The sequence below is a fragment of the Sorex fumeus genome, unplaced genomic scaffold (assembly GCF_029834395.1).
Source record: "Sorex fumeus unplaced genomic scaffold, SorFum_2.1 ptg000002l, whole genome shotgun sequence".
NCBI classification, from domain to species: domain Eukaryota; kingdom Metazoa; phylum Chordata; class Mammalia; order Eulipotyphla; family Soricidae; genus Sorex; species Sorex fumeus.
The window spans coordinates 24,668,592-24,691,157 of NW_026606059.1; the positions used below are offsets into that span (position 1 = coordinate 24,668,592).

The window sequence follows — 22,566 nt, forward strand, 5'->3', positions numbered from 1 at the left end:
CTCCTGAGCACTGCCAGGAGTAATTCCTGAGTTCAGAGCCAGGAGTAACCCCTGTGTATTGCTGGGTGTGACCCAAAAATCATTAAAAAAAAGATAGGTTTCCAGAGACTTTGCAAAGTGCTTAATTTAAAGAACCAAAGAAATATTCAGGAAAAATGGTCAGGCTATAAATGCAGCATCTTCAAAATATGAATATACTAAATAATATAGAAGTTTCAGCCTCATAAACCTAAAATACCGTATTAATACTTCTGTGAACAAAGAAACGAAACTTCTCACCTTAAACATAAAGTACTGAGCAAAGTATTTAGGTCTTCAAATTTCTTATATAATGTGATATTTTCATTGTCTCACTGGTTATCAGGGAGTTCACTGTTGATCTTAATCTTGTCACATGCAAGGCATATAGAACAATGTGCTTTATGTCCCCTAATAACTGACCATAGAAATTTTAGAAACTCAGCAGTTGTGAGCTCTGCTTGTCTAGTAGAATCTGCCCTGTTATTTATTTAGAAACCTAGAACACATCCTAACTCAAATGCAGACAGTGAACAATCAAAAAGTTTCAAACATGTAAATAATGCATTCCACTGGTAAACAAAAAAATTCTAATTGTTGGGAAAAAAATAAAAAGGCACCTGAGTGTTGCAGAGATAATTCAATAGGCAGAACAAATGCTTGGCACATTGGCTTTGATCACAATCACTACAGGGTCCCCTTAGAACTTCTGGAAGTGACTTGCCAACAAAGAGCCTGAGCACTGAGCACTACTGGGTGTGCCCCCGAAGGACTGACACCTGACTTTGAAAGTAGCCAATATCTTGTTTGCATTTTGCATTTTCTGGGGCCACACTGTCCTCACCCAACCATATGCCTTCTTTTGTGCCTCCTCAGTGGTCTACAGCAGCAAGGGGATTAGTACCACAAGACCGGCCACACGATGACGTGCATCACACCTACATCATGAAGGCAGAATATCAGTGGGAGTGGATCTGGCCCAGGAGCACTGCTAGGAAGTCTCCCAACAAGCTTGATGTAAACTTTTAAGCAAACATCTCTGTAAGTAGATGCTGCTTCATTTTCCTGAAAATTGCTTCTATTGCTTATAATTTTTTAATTTATCATAACAAAGGGCATTCACATAAGAAAGATGCAAATCCAGGGGTCTAAATTCTTCTATAGTTATCTAAATTTAACCCAGAGGAATGAGGCGCAGTATAGACAGAAACATACCTGTGTGTAATGAGTACATACAGGACCAGAACATCTGAATGGGCAATAGGGGTTGCATTCATGCTCATATGGGTAACTGAAGTCTCTCACTTCATCGTACCATGCTTGCACATGAAAAGTTGGGGGCCTGTATCTATTTGAAAGAAAATCACCATGCAGATCAAACAAAGTAGGGAAAATGCAAACAAACTGTGGTGCCAAAATAGTATAATGCAGTTGGGTAGACATGTTTTTGTGTCATTTCTTAATCTCCTACACTTAAACACATTATTAATATGTTAATAACTTAAAAATAAGTGTAAAATACTGTTGCTCATTTCGGTCATTTATCTTTTACTCTTTGGGTTAGTGGCATTACTTGATTCCCCTTTAGGTTCTAAGTCTTTGAAAGTCTGCAGTGATTAAAATACATTTTGTATCATTTCAAACATTTATATTTTCAGAAAGAAAAAAGACGTGAAGCTACCTTCCCCAGTGTGCGCCCAAATTCTGTCCAATTGACGGAAGCAAGCTTGTAGGTCCATGTTCCCACAAACACGTTTCAGCCCAGGATTCCGCGGATCTTTCCAGCTCTACATCCCATGTCTACAGTTTAAAACAAATAAGTACATAAATAAATAAGCAAATACATCATGCACAATTTGGTTATTTCTTTAGAATGCAGTTCTTATATTTTCTCCTAGTATGCCTCTTTGCAAAATTAGAATTTTATTCTGGGTTCACATCATTTCCCCCCTATATTTTAGCACTTGCCTTCTAAACTTGTTTCCTTGCCTTCATCTGTATTAACTCATGCAATCTGTTCCAATGTTTAGAATTACACAAGTGCACGTGGGTATACATGAACATACCTGACCTTGGTATACAACCCCCACAGTTTCTTCAAAACCCAGTGTTTGACTTTTGTTTTTCTTTTGAGGGATCTCCCAAGCAGTGATCAGGAGGTCCAGGGGTCACACCAGTAATACTTACACCCCCGGTTCAACAGAAGGGCCCAAGGATGTGATGCATTGGCATTGGGGACTTCCAAGGCTATATAGCTGGGGACACACAAGGGGACCACAGAGTGCTGGGAATCGAAGGTAGGTAGTTGTGCTCTCTAACTGCTATACTATCTCCTGACCATCCCCTCCCAATCCACTTTTAAATAAACACTTTCCTGATACTTGTTGCACTTTTCTCATGTATAACTATTTCCCACTTTGGTGCTCATAAAACTTACATTAACCCTTGTTTAGCAGTCTTCCACTGCACTGTCAGCTTTTGTCTACGTGGTTTTTCATAAGACTATAAATTGCTCAAGGGACTCAGGTTTTTATTTTCTATGTTTGTCACACAGACAAGGTGACTGATAATTCTTAAATACATGAATGATTAGTGAATCTGATTTCTATAAAACATGCGTGCATTTAGAGCCACAGAGGAAGTACAAGAAGTAAGGCATGTATCTTGTGTGTGTTGTGATTATAACAATGGTCCAAATTCCAGATACCACGTACGGTCCCTTGAGCACCACCAGGGGTCACGCCTGAGCACAGAGCCAAGAATAGTCTGAGCACCACTAGGGGTGGACAAAGTCCCCTCCTTAAATGTACACTTTTTTATATTCAATATTCAATGCGTATTTCTAATTTATACTTTTTAGCCAACCTGGGTTCGATTCCTCTGCCCCTCTCAGAAAACCCAACAAGCTACGGAGAGTATCTCGCCAGCACAGCAAAGCCTGGCAAGCTTCCTGTGATGTATCTGATATGGCAAAAACAGTAACAACAAGTCTCATAATTTGTTGTAAGACGTTACTGGTGCCTGCTCGAGCAAATCAATGAACAAGGGGAGGACAGTGCTACAGTGCTGCTTTTTAGGTAACTCATAAAATACATATACAAACACGTGTGTGTGTTCGTGTGTAAGTTTGTGTGTGTGTGCGCATGCGTGCGTGTGCACTGGTTCCAGTGGAACTCAGGGCTTACTTCTTGCTCTGTGCTTGGGTGTGAGGGTGGGAAACACATGGCGTATTGGAGGGCTCAAACTGGGCTAGGCAATGTGTACACCAAGCCCCCTGCCCATGGTACTCTCTCTCTCCAGCCTCAATAACAAAATATTTTTAATTATAATACTGAAATAGTCCATGTACCCTGCTTTTGCCAGTCGAACAGCTAATTTAATATAAAAGCATTGCAGTGTGTTCGTAGAAACAAAGTTAGGTGGGTCTGGGTTCAGCCCACGACATTATTGATGAAAGGACTCTGAATATCTAAAAGGATAAGAACAAGTTCAAGGACTAGATCATGAAGACACAATTTATAACAATAACAAAGAGATGAAAGAACAGAGTGAAATGTTTAGGAATTTGAATTCCTACCGGTTGATGGATGACTGAACGCAGATGAGAAGGGTGGAGGTGGGGAGGTGAAGACTGATAAAGTTACCAAGTTAGGAGAAAGAATCCACAAAGCACTTGTTGCAGTAAAAGTGTGTGTCTACATAGTTCTATGCATATTTCGAGCGTGAGGTGTCTGTTTTACATGCAGTATCTGTGTCAAATAAAGTGGAAATATATGAGTGGCATTCTGTGAAAATAAATATATTTTAAAGATAATCACCCAGATAGAAATTACATTAGAAAGATGATATAGAAAAGGTAAGTAAAAACACCATGGATTACCACAATTAAAATAAAAATCAATTGTGAGGTAGTAAAAGAAACTAAGTGCTCTAATAAAAGATAAGGAAAATCCCTAAGTTTTTTAAAAACTAGAAGGAAGGAAATTAAATTATACAAGAATGGGATGAGAGATTTCAGAAGTATAAGCAACAAGCAAAATTTCATGGAGAGAAAAAAAAGATAAGGCCTAATTTATGATGAAGTGCAATTTCAGATCAATGATGAACAGAAAAATCATAACAGAGAGTACTGGTAAGTGAATGGAAGTTTAAATGGAGAAAAAAAGAGGTTGGATAGAAGCTTAAAAAGATAAGTTGCCAAAGTGTAGGTGAAATTTGTCCCTTTGCTTTAGATTTTAAAGAATAAAAGAAACCTAATCATGATTATAGGGCAAAGGATTAAAAAGTTTGGGGGAGGGTGAAAAAGAGGTGCAGAGGGGAGAACGTTACTCATTTATTCATTCACATATTTTTCTGTTTAAGGAATAATTCATGTTACCAAAGCCAAAGCATAAGATGTTTACAAAAGTATAATTGTATTTTTGTGATAATACCTCTTTATTGGATCAAGAAATACAAAGTAATTTATAAGTAAATAAAAATTAAAAAAATTAGAAGTAGCTACTTTTCATTAAAGTCTTAAATCTACTTTGAAGTACTATGACATATGCAAGGTGACTGGTTTTGTGTTAAAGATATCAGAAGTATAAACTTGGAGTAAATATCAGTCAAGCACTTTGTTTGCCAAATATGAACATACTATTAAGTTTATTGCTTAAGCTAGACCTAATTTTCACAATTGCATTTTGATACCACCATAAAAAGGCATTGTTCAAGCTTCTGTCATTAATTACCCAAACAAATTAGGCTCCAAATTAGTATTGGGAGGAGGTCCCCAAATGAGCATAATGCTTATTTTTTTTTAGTATCCAGCTAGTTGGAGAGCAAGTGAACTCTCTACAAAGCAAGATAGCTTTCCAGGGAAGCAAGGCCCTGGAAAATATTTCTTTTTTTTTCTTCCATATCATAGATCTACTTTATAGTTTTAAGAAATTTCTATACTGTTCTTCCATAGAGACTGATTCAATTTATATTTCCACAAATAATGCAACAACCTTATAACTGTGTATCTTACTGATTCAATAAAAGAATTAAAAAACAAAATAAAAGTAATTATCCCTTGGGGGGGGTGGGGAGGCCACCCAGGCAGTGTTCTGAGGACCACTCCCATGGAGATTTGGCCACTTGGCTTGAGGCTGCTGGCCCCTGAGGAGGAGGTCCTGTGATGCCATGGATTACCTTGACCACCCTACTTACTGATGTTCTTTTAGGACCACATCGTGCCAGGGATCGAAATGGGATCAGCCACGTTTAACATATGTGCCTTCACCCAGCACGATCTTTTTAGTCCCCCAAATAATTACCTATTTTAAAACCTAGTACAGCATACATATTTAGGTCAAGTTCAATTGAAGATTATGTTTAGGAAAAAAAAGCGCTGAAAATGTAGCTGAAGAAATACTGTAACATAACAACAGCAGAGAATGTCTATTTTTATGACACAACATAATATTTCAGGTTCTTCGACTGCCAACAATTCATACCCATCCCATTTAAATGTAGGTTTGTTCCTATATATTTCTATTTAAGTTCAGGGTTGTAAATTAAATCAAGATGGCCAGCAGGATTCCTTATTTTCTTCCTGAACTATTCACCCAGGACTAATTTAAAGTAAAACCAAACTTAAAATTACCATCCCTTTATAAAATGCTCATTTGAGGTGTGTAGAAATCAAAACCACATATTTTTCAACTATATCCATAGCTGCTCCATCTTAGAGAATAGAAACATTTTCAAAGAAGTTTATTACTAAAGAAGTGTGCAATTCAATTGCCATTCTTAGGCACCAATTATATTTTAATTCCATTCTACATATAGTAAGACAGCACTATATGAAAAGTATAGTGAAAAATCTTAAACTTGACAAAAAGATTTTCAAAAGTAAGCCTAGAGATAAATAATAATCTTAGTAATTATAGTACTTACAGAAATCTGAAATTATGTAGCTATCTATACATGTACAGAAATTCCATTGACTGACACCCTTGCAAAATATAAATGAGTGCATAAATTCATTTAACATTTCCAATTCACGTAACAGGACATCTGCTATATTGTTCTTGAATTAGACAAGGGCAGCTGGAAATCAATCAAGAATATATTTTTAACAGCTAATGTAGCTACCTTACCAGTAAGCTGTATCATCACAGCAGATGAGAGCAAAACAGTCATTGTAACTTTTATTTTCTTTCTCTTTGATACCTTCTCCTTCTCCTGGATTTTTCTTAGCAGTTCATAAATATAGAAGTGGCTGAAGAAAATCAAATGCTTATCTTTTGAACTATGATCTTAAAATGTTGGCCACTGGGCCAACATTTGTGGAAAAACAATTCTTTTAAGTATCCATTATAGGTCAAAATCAAACTCCTCAAACGATTCTCATGTTTGCCTCTTTAAATCAAAAAGTCTGATTCAAAAAATCTGAAGTAATAAACTGTCAAAGTGATCTGTTTCTACTGCAATAATTTGACCTCCAAGATAGAACAAGTTTGGCTACCAAAGTCATACATTTGAACAGTTCATGAGAGACTTGAGCTTCACATTCCAAATGAAACCTCATCATATAGAATTTAAAGTTGCAGTCCTTTCTCTCTGTTGGTAGTATTATCAGAATATAATTAACAATCACACATCAATGAAATAAGTAAATCAACCCAAGTTAAAAGAGTGCATGATGTTTTTGTGACTAAGTTATCAAATAAAAAACCTTCTAGGAAGCCGCAGTAATGCATTCCTTCCAAATTGGAAATTACCTCAGGTGTTTAACAACTGTGCTTCACTTGTTTCTGAAAGACTTTGTAGTTACAGGAAAAATGCAAGAGGTTCAGATTTCAAAGAGAACACCTGCACCACTGAAATACAGAACAAGGACTAGGTCCTCCAGGCAATGCACATAGTGGGGTCCTAGGTCTGACCATAAATATGTAAAATTACTCTTCATTCTTCCATTCTGTAGGCTCTTGTGACATCTGTTCCAGAGGAACTAATGTCTAAAAGAATATTGAATATATTAATAAATATTAATTTATATATGTCTGAAAATAAAAATATGTCAGAATTTGTGTTTTTAATGTTTAACATGTTACCTGTTTCATATTCAATATTGATAAATGTTCTTTTTATAACATTATTCCTTTAAAAGCTGTTTAGAGGCTAAGATGCTAGCCTAGCATGCAGCTGGTCTGGTTTGACTTCTGGCAGTGTATAATCCACCAAGTACTACCAGGAGTGAGCCCTGAGTACCATAGCTCCAGCCCCAAAACTTAACCTCCCTGACAAGTAAGAATCTGATTTTATTTGCTGAAACAATGCTGGTATTCATGCAAATAAGTAGGAAATTCAAACTCCAAATTATGAATGATTGAAAAAAAAATAGGACAACTGACATCTAAAGTTCCAATGAAAAAGGAAATAATCTCATTGCAAGTACAAGGCAAATTTTAGAGTGACTTATGGCTTTGCTTTGAACCTTTTGACAACCAACCTTCTAATTTAAGACCTTGCTCACATTAAGTTTCCAAGATGCTATTTCCATTAATGCTGCCCAGGACTCCTGAAATTTAGGTGACAATATATGCAAGGTTAGTTTAAACAGTTACTGAACCCAAAGTCTGGAAATCCTTAAAATGAATATTTCACTACGAAAGTCAAACTCTTACTTCCAAAGCATGCCAATGAAATGTTTCCGATTAGACACACAGTGAAGGAAAATTAATGGCACTATGTTGACCAACCCTGCTCATAGTCACATTGGTTGCAACAAGGTTCTTTTTATCATACCAGGAAAAAGATAGCATCATAGAGCTATGAATTTGAGCTCTGACTCAGTTCTCACTGACCCGAAGTACCATGGCTGCTTCTTTCAATCATCTACTGGGCACATATTTTCATAACAATATCTTACCAATAATTAACTCATACTCCATATGTGGTCTACCACAGTCTCTTCCACATAGGAACTGTAACTTTTTCAAAAGAAAATCTGAAAATGTTCTTCTTCTGAGGAGGTTTTGCTGATTACTACTGGACTCAGAAATCCTTTTAAGATTTATGTGCAGTTTAAACTCTACTAACTTGTGCTTCTTACCATATCGTTATTTCCAGCTTGGAGACAGTTTTCCAGAAAAAGGCTTAGCATTCTGATTATTAAAGCTGGAAGGCTATATCTCTATGGAGGGATCTGACCATCACCATTTCAGTAGCCAATTTAACCCTCAAAGTCACTGGAATTCAATACTTACTTAGACCCTTGCCACACTATTCTAGGATGAGTTTAGCCAAACCAGAAAGCTACTGTGTTTGGGTCTGGGGAGATAGTATAGTGGGAGAGCGTTTGGCTTGCAAACAGTCGACCTGTGTCTGATTCCTGAATCCCATGACGTCCCCGATCTCTACCAGGTGTGATTCCTGAGTGCAGAGCCAGGAGTAACCATTGAGCACTGACCAGTGTGCACCAAACTCTTTTTTTTAAAGCTACTGAGTTTAAAAACATTTATCTATGGGGTTGGCAAGAAAACATAGGGGTTAAGGCACAAACCTTACACACAGCTGACCCCAGTTCCATGTTAGGTATGACAATGTTCCCTAAGCGTTTCCAGATGCAGTGTAAGGAGCACCTCATCCCTTGGACCTCACAATGAATCACTGCTTGGCTGAGAAGCCCTCTGGACTCCTGAACACTGCTTGGGAGTTGGAAGTGCCTCATACTCTCCAAAGCAGAAAAAAAAATGCATATACATACATAATCATATATATGTGTATATATATGCAAAATATAACACAATTTTGCTTTGGAAATAATGAAATGTTCTAGTTTTCTTAAGAGTTTTCTAGTAGGGTTTTCCTGTCAAAATAAAATTACATAAATTATCCATTTTCATTCTGCCCACTTCAAACACATTATTGAGACTCTAGATAGCTATTTTCTTATTTATTCATTCTATTTTTTCTACCTTCCAGTTATTAGCATAAATTGAGCTTATTGTGTGTGTCAGTTGGCTGGGGAATGCAAAAACTTCTAAAACACAGTCTCTCTTCCCAAAGGAACGTAAAGCTAGAAAAAAAGACAGCAGTAAATAAGAATTAAGGGCAGACAAAGAATGAAATGCCACAGAAGCCAGGAAACAGGGAGGGAGGACAATAACTCAGTAGGACAGGGACTGAAAAAAAGATTATTCTCTAGGTGAGTCTTGAAAGAAAAGGAGAAATTCACTAACAAGAAACAAAAATGGTAGGCAAAATTCTAAAAATATACAAAGGTGATAGGACTTAGCAAAACATATACTAAGTTTTAAAAAAGGTAATAAAAATGGCAAAAATACACCTCTAAAACAGAGCTACCTTTACTGTCTTTAGATTGCACTTTCTGTGTACTCGATGAACAGGCCTCTCTACCCTTTCTTTGCAGAAAGAAATATATGTACTCATTCCATCTTATTTCAAGCACCCCAAAATAAACTAAGCCCCCCAAAATAAACTACTCATTTTGCTTCCCTTTCTAGCAACATCTTCTAGTCTCACAACAGGTTTTTGGGACATATCAGTCAATCACTCAGGACTTCAGATACGGATTTTCCATGTCACGAGTATAAAAACTAAAGTTATGTTGTATACCCAATACCTTTGCACTATTCAACATACATATTAGAAACAACAATTCCTATGCTCAACCTTGCATGATATCTAATATTCTATTGGTGAGTCTTATTTTCAAGTTTATTCATCTTTTTAGTTTCTAAGGATTTGGGAGGAGAGGTAGCAGGTAAAAAGTTGCATCTGGTGGTGCTTAGGATTTACTCTTGGCTCTGTACTCAAGAATTATGCCTGATGGCGGTCAAAGGCATACATATATCTGGTGTTGATCAAACCCGTACCTGCTACATACAAGGCAAGCACATAAAACCTTCTACAATCTCTCAGGCCCCTTTATGTACTTCTAAAAAGTAATGAAAAATGTTCTACTTTCCTGCACTCATATTTGTAATTGTAAAGAGATAAAGTGGGTGTTATGGGTAAGTAAAGGAAAAGAGAAAAGATGAAATCTTGAGTCAACATTTCATGTTTAATTTATATAAAGTTTTCCCCAGAAAGCTTAAGTGGGGTTTTCATAACAGCAGCTGTCACCTCACCTTGAACTTGTTACAAATACAGTATGTGGGGCCCCATCCGAGGCCTACTAAATCAAAATCTGTATTTTGTTAATATACTTTTTGTTTTGTTTGGGTGACCCACCTGGCTGTGCTTGAGGGATCCTAAGCTGTGACAGGCACCCTGCGTGCAAGGCAAGTGTCTTTCTCTCTATACTATGTCTCTGATCTCCAGAAAATCCAATTTTTTTACAAGATTCCCAGCACCTTTTCATGCTCATTAAAGTTGGACTAGCAATGGACTAAGTCTTACGTTATTTCCATCACTGAAGTCATTACCTAGCCGCTTTCCAGTGTCAGAACAACAACAACAAAAACTCTTTATTTTCCTATTTTTAGTTTCCTGATGATTGATTCCAACATTTTTGGTTAAAAGTAAAATATAAAATATGCAATGCCAACTAAATTATGTTTTTTATATATAAACATATATATATAATGCTTACTAAATTGTGTCTTATACACATACAGAAGTATTACCTATGTGGGGTTTTCTGGGTATTTTTTTTCTTTTTGGGCCACACCTGGCAATGCACAGGGGTTACTCCTGACTTTGCATTCAGGAATTACTCCTCGCGGTGTTCAGGGGACCACATAGGATGCTGGGAATCAAACCTGGGTCAGCTGCATGCAAGGCAAATGCCCTACCCGCTGTGCTATTGCTCTAGCCCCACCTATGTGGTTTTTGAGATGTGCCAATGCAGTAAATTTGTTGCCTTTCCGACCAATTAGCTATAATCACATCTTATTATGTTAAACCAAGTATAAAAAGAGAGAAAGAATGAATAAGATGCAGGGTCTTCTTTTGAGGAATTTAGTAACCCAGTGATCCAAGCTGGGTTAAGATCTCCATAACTGTTCCTGTTAAACTATGTGTATTTTGCATTTATTTTGAATTTAAATGTAAACACCACTTGGTCTATAGCTGTACTTAAGAGTACTAGCTACTACCACAGTACTTTAAAAATAAACCCTGCTGGCTGGAACGATATACTGTGGATAGGGAGCTTGCCTTGCATGCAGTGGACCTCGGTTTGATCCCCTATACACTATATGGTCCCCTGAACCTGACAGGAGTGATCCCTCAGCACAGCCAGGTGTGTCCCCACAACAAAACACCCAGGAAATTTTTATTTTCAGCTTGATGAAATCACTGACTGCCTTATGAAAGCAGAAATACTGAGGACATCACTGCTACAGTCTGAGCTAGAAAGGACAGTGTCTAAAACTGGATCACACTGGTGAAAACGGAAGAGGTGGCTAGCTTTGGGGTGTGCTTTGATGGTATTGCTGATGATTTTGTTGATAGATTTAAGGTAAAAAATCTTTTGGAACTTCTTAAAATTATGAAGGCAGAGCATATTTAAGAAAATAAGGAATTACTTATAATTCTTTTATCAGCTAAGTTCTTATGTTCAAATTTATGACATCTTCCAATGAATTAAATATTATATACATAATGGGCACTGGTGGAGAGATGGGTATAATTGAAACCCAAGCACAAAAATTTGTAAGTCTACAGCTGTACCTTATGGTGTTTCACTAATAAAAATTTTAAAAAATTATTATATACATATACAGCTTAGACGAACATGTGCAATACTAAACATTTGACTAACTGAATTAGTAAAATTTTAAATGAGAATTTAAGTGATATGTAATTTATTTGAACATTTTATAAATTCCAGAAATATAAGAGAGCACAGCTAAACAATACCTAAGAGAAAAATACCCTTAACTAAACATCACTCTTAATGGATGAATTCTAACTTTAAGTTCCAGATCAGATTACATGCATTTAGCTGTCATTTATCTAACTGAATACTAGACAATCTACTTGAATACTTAAGTTAAATCTTCTGTTTACAATGTTAAAAATTGAGCCACAGACTCTAACCTAAAACTGGTCTATCCACATTCTTCCCTATCACAGAGAACGGTAACTAATGCTTTTACCTCTTTAGACAAATACTGCATAGCCATACTTCATACCCAAATCTGTCTGTGATAGATTTTCCAAAACAAATATAATCTCAATTACATACCTACGACAGTACAACAAGTATTATGCTATGTATAAATTGCACTATATAACACTACTGCAACTGGATTTTTTTTTGTTCGTTTGTTTCTAAACTACACCTAGCGATGCTCAAGGGTTGGTTACTCCTGATTCTACACTCAGGAATCACTCCTGGTGGTGCTCTGGGGACCATAGGGGGTACCAGGGATTGAACCCAGGTTGGCAAATGCCCTATCCACTGCACCATGGCCCCAGTCCCTGGAAGGGGAAATTCTGGACAGGAACTTAGCCACAGCACTGTTGTGTTCCAGGATAAAGTTCTTATCTTCTGATTATGAAAGGCCTGAGAGAGTCCACTGATTTGGAGCAGGGGAGAATCATACTATGTACAGGAGCAAAGCGGAGGTCTCATCATCTCTGACTCTTGGATTTAGGTTGACAAAATGTACACCATGTAACAAAGTGATTTCTGGAATCTCTGTAGCGATAACAGAACCTTATATTAAAATTCCACATATTTCTATGGTTTGGGAGTAGGGTTGGGCCACACCAGAAGGTGCTATTCCTGACTCCTCTTTGGAGTCAACCCTTGCAGTACTGAGCACTGAACTAGCATCTGCTGCATACAGAGAAAACAACTTTACTCCTTTAATGTCTCTCAAGTGTACTCATTAATATTTCAATCAGTAAGGAAATCACTACCAATTTTTTACATAGTACAGCAAGGACAGTCTCCTGCCCCCGCGGCTGGCTGTCCTTGCCGGGGCCCGTTGGAGGGGAGCGGGTTGAGCTTTCCTCCCCGCCCCGACCTGGGCTCCAGCAGCCGAAGACCTCCAGGACCAGCCACCAACATGCTGAGATCACTCTCTGCACACATGAAGGTACTGGCAGAGGGACAAAGCCACGCGGGTTCCGGGGCCGAGATCTCCAAGCCTACTTAGATTGGGGCCGAGCATCCTCCACCCAGATCCTCCAAATTCCAGTAGGCGGGTGTCACACCTACCAACTGGCCCCCTGGCGCTGTGTAATCCCATCAGTGGCCAAGACTCAGAGACTATAAAAACCAGCTCCCGGAACCATGCGGCTGCATTTGCGGCCGCGCGACATCTTATTATGACATCTTATTATCTCATTCCTTCTTTGGACAAACTGGCAGGCTTTCGAATGTAGCCTGCCCACATGGCAGAGTCTGGCAAACTCCCCGTGGCGTACCAAATATGCCAAATACCAGTGACAATGATGGGTCTCATTCTCCTAAAGAGCCTTGAATATAATCTCAGGGCTAGGATGAAGGAGACGTTACTGGGGCCTGCTCGAGGCAATCGACAGCAAGGATTTGAGTGGATTTAGATCTTGCAGCAGAACTAAACAAATCAGGGACTGCTAGTAAATTTCATTATTCTTGCAACACGGAAATCTTGAATTTCTCACGGTTATGATTACAGTGTATTTCAGCATTTATCCACACTTGCCACTCCTCACTCACTTCACTTCCTGGCTACCACCGGACTCTCAGTTTTGGTTACAGTCAACTGTTGGATGAATTATTACAAGAGTCTTGTCTCCATGTTCACTCAGTATCCCACCTCCTACCACTTATCTGTTCTCAACCAAGGCAGAAAGTTCTTCAATTTGGGTAAGATTCTGTACTTCATCGCTCAAATGCTTCAAACAATCTCACCATGTAGGTGGTGATTTTTACCATAAAGAGGGATTTTTTACTATGGCCTGTATTAAATCCTCAATTAAATCCTGGAATTCTGCTTTATTTCCCACTTTGACTCTGGGCTAGCTACTTGAAGATCCAAGGTCTTTATATCTATTTTATTCGAGCAAGAACGTTGGCTGTGTTTTGCTGCTGGGTCCTGAATTGTGTTTGGCAGATGGTAAACTCCAAGTATGTGCTGAATGAAGCAATAAATAGCGAAAACAATTTCAAATTTTTGTGGTATTTTTTTCTGGATCTGGGTGCTCCGTGTTCTTATTGGAATGATTTCTCTTCTCTGAAATTTAAAAAGTCCTACATGGTCTGCTTATATTTAAAGATAAATCTTTAAAATGCAAAGAATTCCAGGCTAAGTGCTAAATCCAAAAGAAGTAGTATGGAAGAGCACTATTCTCGTATAGATATTGAAATCACCAATGTACTTCCCCCCCAACAAAATCATATTTTATATAAACATACATTTTCAAATAATTTAAACTTTTAAAAATTATCAGTCAAGTATCATTATGGTCACGGTCACGGTCCTCCTGTTGTTCATCGATTTTGCTCGAGCGGGCCCAGTAACGTCTCCATCATGAGACTTTGTTGTTACTGTGTCTGGCATATCGAATACGTCATGGGGAGCTTGCCAGGCTCTGCTGTGCGGGTGAGATATTCTCGGTAGCTTGCTGGGCTCTCCGAGAGGGGCGGAGGAATCGAACTCGGGTCGGCCATGTTGGCTGCATGCAAGGCAAATGCCCTACCGCTGTGCTATTGCTCCAGCCCCGAGTTCGATTCCTCCGCCCCTCTCAGAGAGCCCAGCAAGCTACCGAGAGTATCTCGCCCACACGGCAGAGCCTGGCAAGCTACCCGTGACGTACTCGATATGCCAAACACAGTAACAACAAAGTCTCCTGATGGAGACGTTACTGGGCCCGCTCGAGCAAATCGATGAACAACGGGAGGACAGCGACAGCGACAAATCATTACAAGTAACTTAAAAAAAGAATTAACAGTTGCAACAAATCCTTTAACTGCAAGGAAGAAAAATGCAAACACTGAGCTTTGGGTAAACAAACTATAAGGCCATCTTATCTTTTACCTGCATTTATTTTGGATACTACTAGAGGTAGTATCCATTAGGACTGGAGCAATAGCACAGTGGGTAGGACGTTTGCCTTGCATGCGGCCAACCTGGGTTTGATTCTGCCCACACGTCCCAGCCTGGCAAGCAGAGCTTGGCAAACTCCCCATGGCGTATTCAATATGCAAAAAAACAGTAACAACAAGTCTCACAATGGAGACATTACTAAATGCCCGCTCAAGCAAAATCAATAAACAACGGGAGGACAGTGCTACAGACAGTGCTATTTTGTTTTAATAAAATTGAACAGTAACAAGTCTCACAATGGAGACGTTACTGGTGCCCGCTCGATCAAAATCAATGAACAATGGGAGGACAGTGCTTCAGGACAGTGCTACAGTGCTACTACTAATGGTAAATAAAATAGAAAAAATATTAATTATCAGAGTTCTCAGAGCAACTCACAACCTAAAGGTGCCATTTTGTTTTCAAGCCGGATTTGGGCTAAGAACACTAATAGTGCAAAACTCAAATTAGCACTCAATTGTCCCTTATCTCAGTTTGTAGAATTATCTGCTATACTGAAGTAGAAAGGAAAAGAAAAAAATGAAAACCAAAGCCAAACCCAAACTTGATCTCCAATGTTAAACATAGTCTAGAATGTAAATGACAAACTGAATTATGCCATTGTTTTCATTAACACGAACCAAAAGTATCACTGTGGTGTCTGGCTCAGAGCCTTTGGCTGCCTAGCAAAAGGAATTCAATGTATTTTGCTCTACATTTGGAAAAGCGTTGTGCCAAAGTTCTGCCCAGAGACTCACCCACATGTGAGGTGAAAGCAAGCAGACACAGCCATCAACCTCCCAGATGAATGTCTGTCAACAGTTCTCAAAGGTATGGAAATAATGACCGTAGTGGGGAAAGTCTTGTATAATTGGCTCATATGTCCTTTACACATCAAGTTTCCTGGTTGCTAAAGCACATTCTAGATTTGGGTACACTTTCTACCTCAAGTTAACTCTTTGGGCTTTGCATCAATCTGATGCTTTCAATTGCGTTAGTTTCCAAAGCAGGTGATGCCACCCTCTAGGGGGCGCTGGAGTGATGGTGGGAGAAGGGGAACCTAGGGGGTGCTTTCTCTTTGTTTACGCAAAGAGATACATTTCCAGAAAGGGGCTGGATTTATTTTTATTTTTTTTAAGAGAGGTATCGAAGTATTATTACTTAGTCCAAATGAGCTGGGAACCTCTGCTTACGGAGTTCTATAACTGAAGTAACCAAGAGTTATTCACTAAATCGGTCTATTATGTAAGTTTCAGAAAGATGTGAAAATTTTTACTATTCTATACTCAGGGAAAATTTTCGTATCCCATAATTAGTCTTATGAAAACAAGAAAATACTGAATTACTTCTATATTGTTAGTTATTTATACCTTCAATATCAGTATTTTCACTGTGCCACATCAGTACCCTGGGGTTGGTAAAATCTTATATTCCAAAGCGTAATAATTCCTCTTTCTTACATGTGATCTATGCTTCCATCACATGTAACTGTACTTATTCTTCTATATGTCCCTTCTTTCAGCTTATATTTGAGTTTTTAATAGCAATCAATATTAAACAATAACCAAGCTATAAATACTTAATGAAAACCTGTGTGCAGGTTGCAGGGTCATAGAGGTTACTGATGATTCCTACTTATTATTTGGGCAAACCAGTACTTCTCAGGATACACTTAGATATCACTCTCGGCAGCCCTCTAGGGATCAAATTCAGGTCAGGTACATGCAAGGCAAGCGCCCCACCTACCCTCTGTACTATCTCTCCAGCTTCTGAGTCTTACTCTTCTAGGTAAGAAACTTAGCCTTCTAGGAATTCAAAGTCTTAGAAAGCAAATGTTTCATTTTCACCAACTTTTAATACTCTAAGTAGGCTTAAATGAAATGTATTAAGCGCACAGAAGGAATGGAGCAGGAGAATGAGTGGCTTAGAGAAGAAGGTGATGGCAGAAAAGGCAACTTCAGTGTTTAGCTTTAGAGAATAGGTTGGAATATGGACACACAGGAAACTGAACAAATGAATAGAGACACAGAGGCACAAAAAAGCAGAATCGCCTTGAAAGAATAGTGAATAATTAAATGTAGTAGCACAGATTTAAATACATACGATGGAGCTGAAGCCTATGGGTCTGACTGTGGAAGATCTGAATTTTTTTAAAAAGCAGATCAGCGTGGACTCTAACTTGTGAGCAGCCAGGAGTTAAGGAGTTAATAGTTTTGTGCAGCTAAGTAAACACCACAGATTTATTTATTTATTTTTTTGCAAGGTGGAGGGTCAGAAGTGAAGAACCCAGACCCTGCAGTGTTCCAGGCTTCCCTGGCTGTGCACAGGGATCACTTCCGGTAGTGCTCAGAAGACCATTGCACAGCCATACATGAGGCAAGTGCCTTACCTGCTGGATTATTTCTCCAGCCCCAAGATTTATTTGAGGTCAAGGTGTATTTAGTAATTGTGAGGAAGGTGAGCTAGAGTAGAACTGGACTGGAATAGGGTCTACCAACCTAGGGACAAAATAATGAGCAAAGATGGGAATGGAAGAAATGGATTCAAAAGCTTTCTGAGACAGAATCTAGAAAAACAAAGTAGTAATTCTAGCCAGTTTTAAATTTTGTTTTTTTCTGAATAAATACACTTTAAAGAACTACTTAAATAATAGCTACATTATAATCAAAAACAGCTGAGGAGCCACAGAGAAAAATAGTGCAACGGATAAGGTACTTGCCTTAGAGGCAGGAAAGGGGGTTTGATCTTGGCACCATAAATAGTTTCACTGGACAATGTAAGAGTGATCCCTGAGTACAGAGCCAGATGTGGTTGAAAAATCAAAAAGAAACAGAAAAGAGTTGAGGAAATAAATATTTAAATAAAGAGCCATTTAAATGGCTACTTAAATATGAAATTTTTATTTTCCCGAGGTTAAACAACATTTTTACTATGTAATATGTAAGTCAATTATATGTCAAATAAAAGACTGTTTTTTTAACTTCCCCTTAAATGCGTATTCTAAAAACTATTTTCCAGTACTACAGTTGTGGGGCAGCCCAGTTGGATCCCAGGCAGCTCCAGTGCTAATAGTATCTAAGAGCAACACAACATAAACCCTGACTGGTTTCTAAAACTACATTTCAAGACTATAATGAGATCAGTGAAACTTTTTTTTAAAAATGACATCTTAAAACCAGACATCATACAATAGGTAGCTATTTTCTTTGGAAATCATATGTGAAAATCATCACAAAACTGTTCTTTCATTCTTTCTATACTACTTAAAACAAACAGAAATATTCTCAGATTGTGTGTGTGTGTGTGTGTGTGTGCTTTTGAACTTCCAAATACTTCTTTATTTTAAATAAAAAGGCACTGAGTACCTATTCACAAGAAATAAGCATACAATGGCATACTTGGAAAAGTTTCATAATTGGCTATCTCTCTTTAACTTTATCTATAACTTATTTGAAGTATATGAGACATAAAATTAATTACAAGTCTCAGAAAGGTTACTAGCAATATGCCTGACAATGTGCTAATCTTTACACAAGTTACCCCATTCAATCCTCAGAAGAATTCTGTGGTATGAGTACACAGACAAGAAATGAGGGAAAAGCACTCAGTAAATCACACTAAATTACACCACCAGGGGAATATCAGCTCCAGAATCTAATCCCTGAGAATATCAGACTCACTTCTTAATTCCTGAGTTTTCCTGAATGTTCTCGTGAGTTCTCTAAGGGTAAAATACTCTTTCAGTTAAAATAATCTAAGTACTTTGGGGCTGGAGAGATAGTACAGTGCTACAGCACTTGCCTTGCACATGGCCACCTGGGTTTGATCCCCAGCGTTTAGTCCCCAGAGTACTGCCAGGAGTAAACCCTGAATGAAGAGCCAGAAGTAACCCCTGAGCATCACTAGCTGTAGCCAACAAATCAATATATATGTATAATATATAATTAATATATATTAATATATATACTCGGAGAGCCCGGCAAGCTACCGAGAGTATTCGATATGCCAAACACAGTAACAACAAAGTCTCCAATGGATATATATACATATATGATATATATCATATATATCATATACGTATATATGTACCATATCTTTTCATAGGTTACATGAATTGATCAGTATATAATCAGTATATAATATATCATATATATACATACATATACATATATGTATATATGTACCATAGCTTTTAATAGGTTACATGAATTGATCAGTGTATTGACATGTATATATTGATACATGTATACATATATGCATTTATATGTACCATAGCTTTTAATAGGTTACATGAATTGATCAGTGTTTCATGAAAGTTATCTAATTGGACAACTCATCAAAACTAATGAATATAGAAAAAAATGCCTTGAAAGCATTAAAATAAACTGTATCTCATAATGTATCCAAAAGAGAACTGTTATGCCCAATGTCAATAAACAAAACATTTTGCAAACCAATGACAATTAGCAGTTTTTGTTAATACATTCCTAATTTATGCAAGTAGTATGAAAGATTTTTAAAATTTCTTAATTTTAAGGTATTCAAATCTTTTTTTCTGAATAATGTGTTCTGAATAAATTTTCAGAATAATTATTCAGAATATTTTTTCTAAATTTATTCAGAATAATTTTCTGAATAATTTTTTCTGGATTATTTATTTTCTGAATAAATTAGGTATGAAGTGGCATATTAATAACAAGTGCTGACAGTCTTTAAAAAGTCGTTTCATTTCCTAACGTACTAATATATTTAAGAGTAGAAGTATAAGGTTACATTTTCACATTTCAAAGGTGAAAAATAAATTCAGAAGGGGATATCAAGACAACCACTGGAAAGTACCCTTTACAATATGTTATTTGTATGTTTGTAAGAACTAAAGGCCAACTAAAAAGATACATATTAATAGATACGCAACCCAGAGACTTCTTCAAATTATTGGCCAAGCCCACTATTCTTAAGAAGTTTACACTGGTTCCAAATTCCTAAGTAATTGTTCTTCTAAGTCCCTTAAATGCCAGAACACACATAAATGGTCTAGGCATTTTCTTTGTGAGTATTTTCAGAGATTAGAAATTAAAGCACTTAGAATCATTCCATCTATCAGAAATATTGCATCCATGGGTGTTTAATCCTTTGAAATTCAGAAAGCTCTTTAAGACGAGCACTAATGACAAAAAAAAGCGAGGAATATAGTCAATGAAAATCTTTTTTTTTAATTTCATAAATGTTTTCGAAGAGGACAAATGATTTAGAAAATGAAACAGTACCATGAGTGAAAGTCTAATCATGAAGACTGAAATCATCAATTAAAAAAATTTTTTGTACATACCAGTTGAAAATTTTCCTTACCATATACTCCATATTAGAAGCTGTTGGGTACACCTGACTTCGCAATTTATTATGAAGGTCCAAGATACTCTGCATGTCATTGTCTGAGATGGCCCTTTTCCCTCTCTGCTTGGCCGTCCACCACTCACCATCTTCGTCCATGTACTTTTCCAAAAGTTTCTCCAAAAAAGTGGCATTAGGAACCACCATGGCAGAAACTGCTCTAGCCATGAATAGCACTGTGGTTACGCTGAGCCACTCCCTCGCGGTACACTTCATAGTGAATGATCTCACGGTTTCCTCGGGAAAATCTCCAAGACGGGCTCGTCCTCTCCTCTTGGCTAAAATGACATGGAGTGTGATTAAGGTGAAGATTCGGAGAGATAATAATCATGAAAAAAAAATCACAGAGGGGTGGTCCGGTTTGATTCATCTACATGACGCTAACAAAATGCACACACATGTAAACAATAATTGACGTCCAACACATTTTTTCTTTCACGAGACTTGTTCATAACGCATCGTTCCCATAGGGTAGGCAATCATCTTTTTTAAGATATGTGCATTAGAAAAAAATTGTCAATGTAGCTCGAAAGAATAAAAGTGTGAAAACCATTTCTATACATATCTATATGGTCATCTCTCAATAACCATCTATTACTGATAGCCTGCAAAACTTTGTATTACAGACTCAGAACGTGAGTGTGTGTGTGTGTGTGTGTGTGTGTGTGTGTGTGTGTTTGTGTGTGCGTCTGTTACTTTTGGAATTTCATTTTCTTAGTCTAGAGGTTCACGTTTCTCTCTCTGGCTCGAGCGATTTGATCTCAATGGACCATCGTGGACTTGCATTTAGAAGAGCCACGACATTCTGCTAAGCCACGGCATTGTGGTGAATGCTTTATTCAACAATAAATTGAATAATTTATTGCTCCTGTGTATGCAGATACTTGTGGGGACATCTAGAGGGCCCAGGAAACGAACGTAAAATGAATACAGGCAGTCACTGGGGAAAGTTTGCTCTGAGCCACATCCAGAAGAGCAGGCACAACAGTCATTCGTTCCTGGAAAGTCTGTTCCTAAGGCGCCACCCGAGAAAGCATCTCAGCCACCGAGATTCCCCGGGCCAACCCCGCAGGCGCACCAAGTTGCCTGGAGCGGGAAGCGCGCGACCCGGCGGGCGCCAGTGAAACCCACCAGCTCCTACAACTCGGCGCTAGCCGCCGAGCTGCGCGTCCACCCGGCGGCCAGCCCTGAAGTTGTTCTTACACCGAATAGGACTGAAGAGGTTGGAAAGTGCAGTTTTGCAGCGGGTGGAGGCTGACGAGCCCCCGCGGCGCACTGGAGAGACGCGCGAGTGCGTCTCCAGTGTGCAGTTCCTTACCTCTCCAGTGTGCAGTTCCCAGCCTGAGTCGAGCCCGCCAGGAGATCGGTCTCCCAGAGCCGCCCGCCCACCTCCACCACGGGTCTCGGGGTTCCCGAAAGGGCCGGGGCACGGCGGGTCCTTAGGCCACCGGGTCGCCCACTGCAGGGGGCCGCGAGCCTGCGCAGCTCCTTCGCGGGCGGATAGAGGAATCTGGCCAGTGCTCCAAAGTGCGAGCGGAGAGGGAGCCAGGGGTAGCTTGCCCGGGTGCGGGTCCAGCGTCCCTGGGCGTTATCTGCCGGAGCAAGGGGCGGGGACCGGCGAGCGGCTCGGTGGCAGCAGCTGGAGGCCACCGCGAGGTCCGGCTCAGGGGAACCTCGGTGCGCTGGGCCCGGGCGCAGGGCGCTTCCACCCGTTCCCGGGCGATCCCGGTCTTTTATTGAGGTCCCCGGAGCGCACACGTGACCGGAGCGCCCCTCCTCGCCCACCCCCCGCTTCCACCCCACTCTGGCCGGGGGCCCGAGGCGGGAACGAGGAGCAGCCGCCCCGCCCCTCCCGCGCCCCGCCGAGCAGCCTGGACTCAGGCCTTGGTGGGCGGGCCCTGGGATTTCCAGACCTGGGAGGTGTATTCCAGGGGGCCCCCTCGGCTCCTCCCCGCTCCCCGAGAGGGGCCTCCGGGCTCCTCCCTAAGATGCTAAGAAGACTTAAGCCACCTTTGTGGAAACGAGCTGAACCAGGGTACCCTGCGCAGACCCTGCGGTGGGTTTACCGCCACCGACCCTGGGGGTGACCGAAGGGAATTGGGGGACAGATTGAGAGGCACGAGCTTCTTTTCCT

At 39.2% G+C, this 22,566-nt stretch overlaps 1 protein-coding gene across 1 annotated transcript in view; it reads right to left on the minus strand.

Moving 5' to 3' along the window:
* The window catches only part of CRISPLD1 (cysteine rich secretory protein LCCL domain containing 1), a 38,534-nt gene extending 16,695 nt beyond the window's left edge, over positions 1 to 21,839 (minus strand). The window contains exons 1-4 of the mRNA XM_056111145.1: positions 21,751 to 21,839; positions 20,391 to 20,710; positions 1,700 to 1,818; positions 1,234 to 1,366 (exon numbers count right to left, since the gene is read on the minus strand). Of these exons, the coding sequence (XP_055967120.1) occupies positions 1,234 to 1,366; positions 1,700 to 1,818; positions 20,391 to 20,648 (510 nt within the window). The 5' untranslated portion in view covers positions 20,649 to 20,710; positions 21,751 to 21,839. The remainder of the gene's footprint in view (positions 1 to 1,233; positions 1,367 to 1,699; positions 1,819 to 20,390; positions 20,711 to 21,750) is intronic.
* Between the last annotated feature and the right edge of the window lie 727 nt (positions 21,840 to 22,566).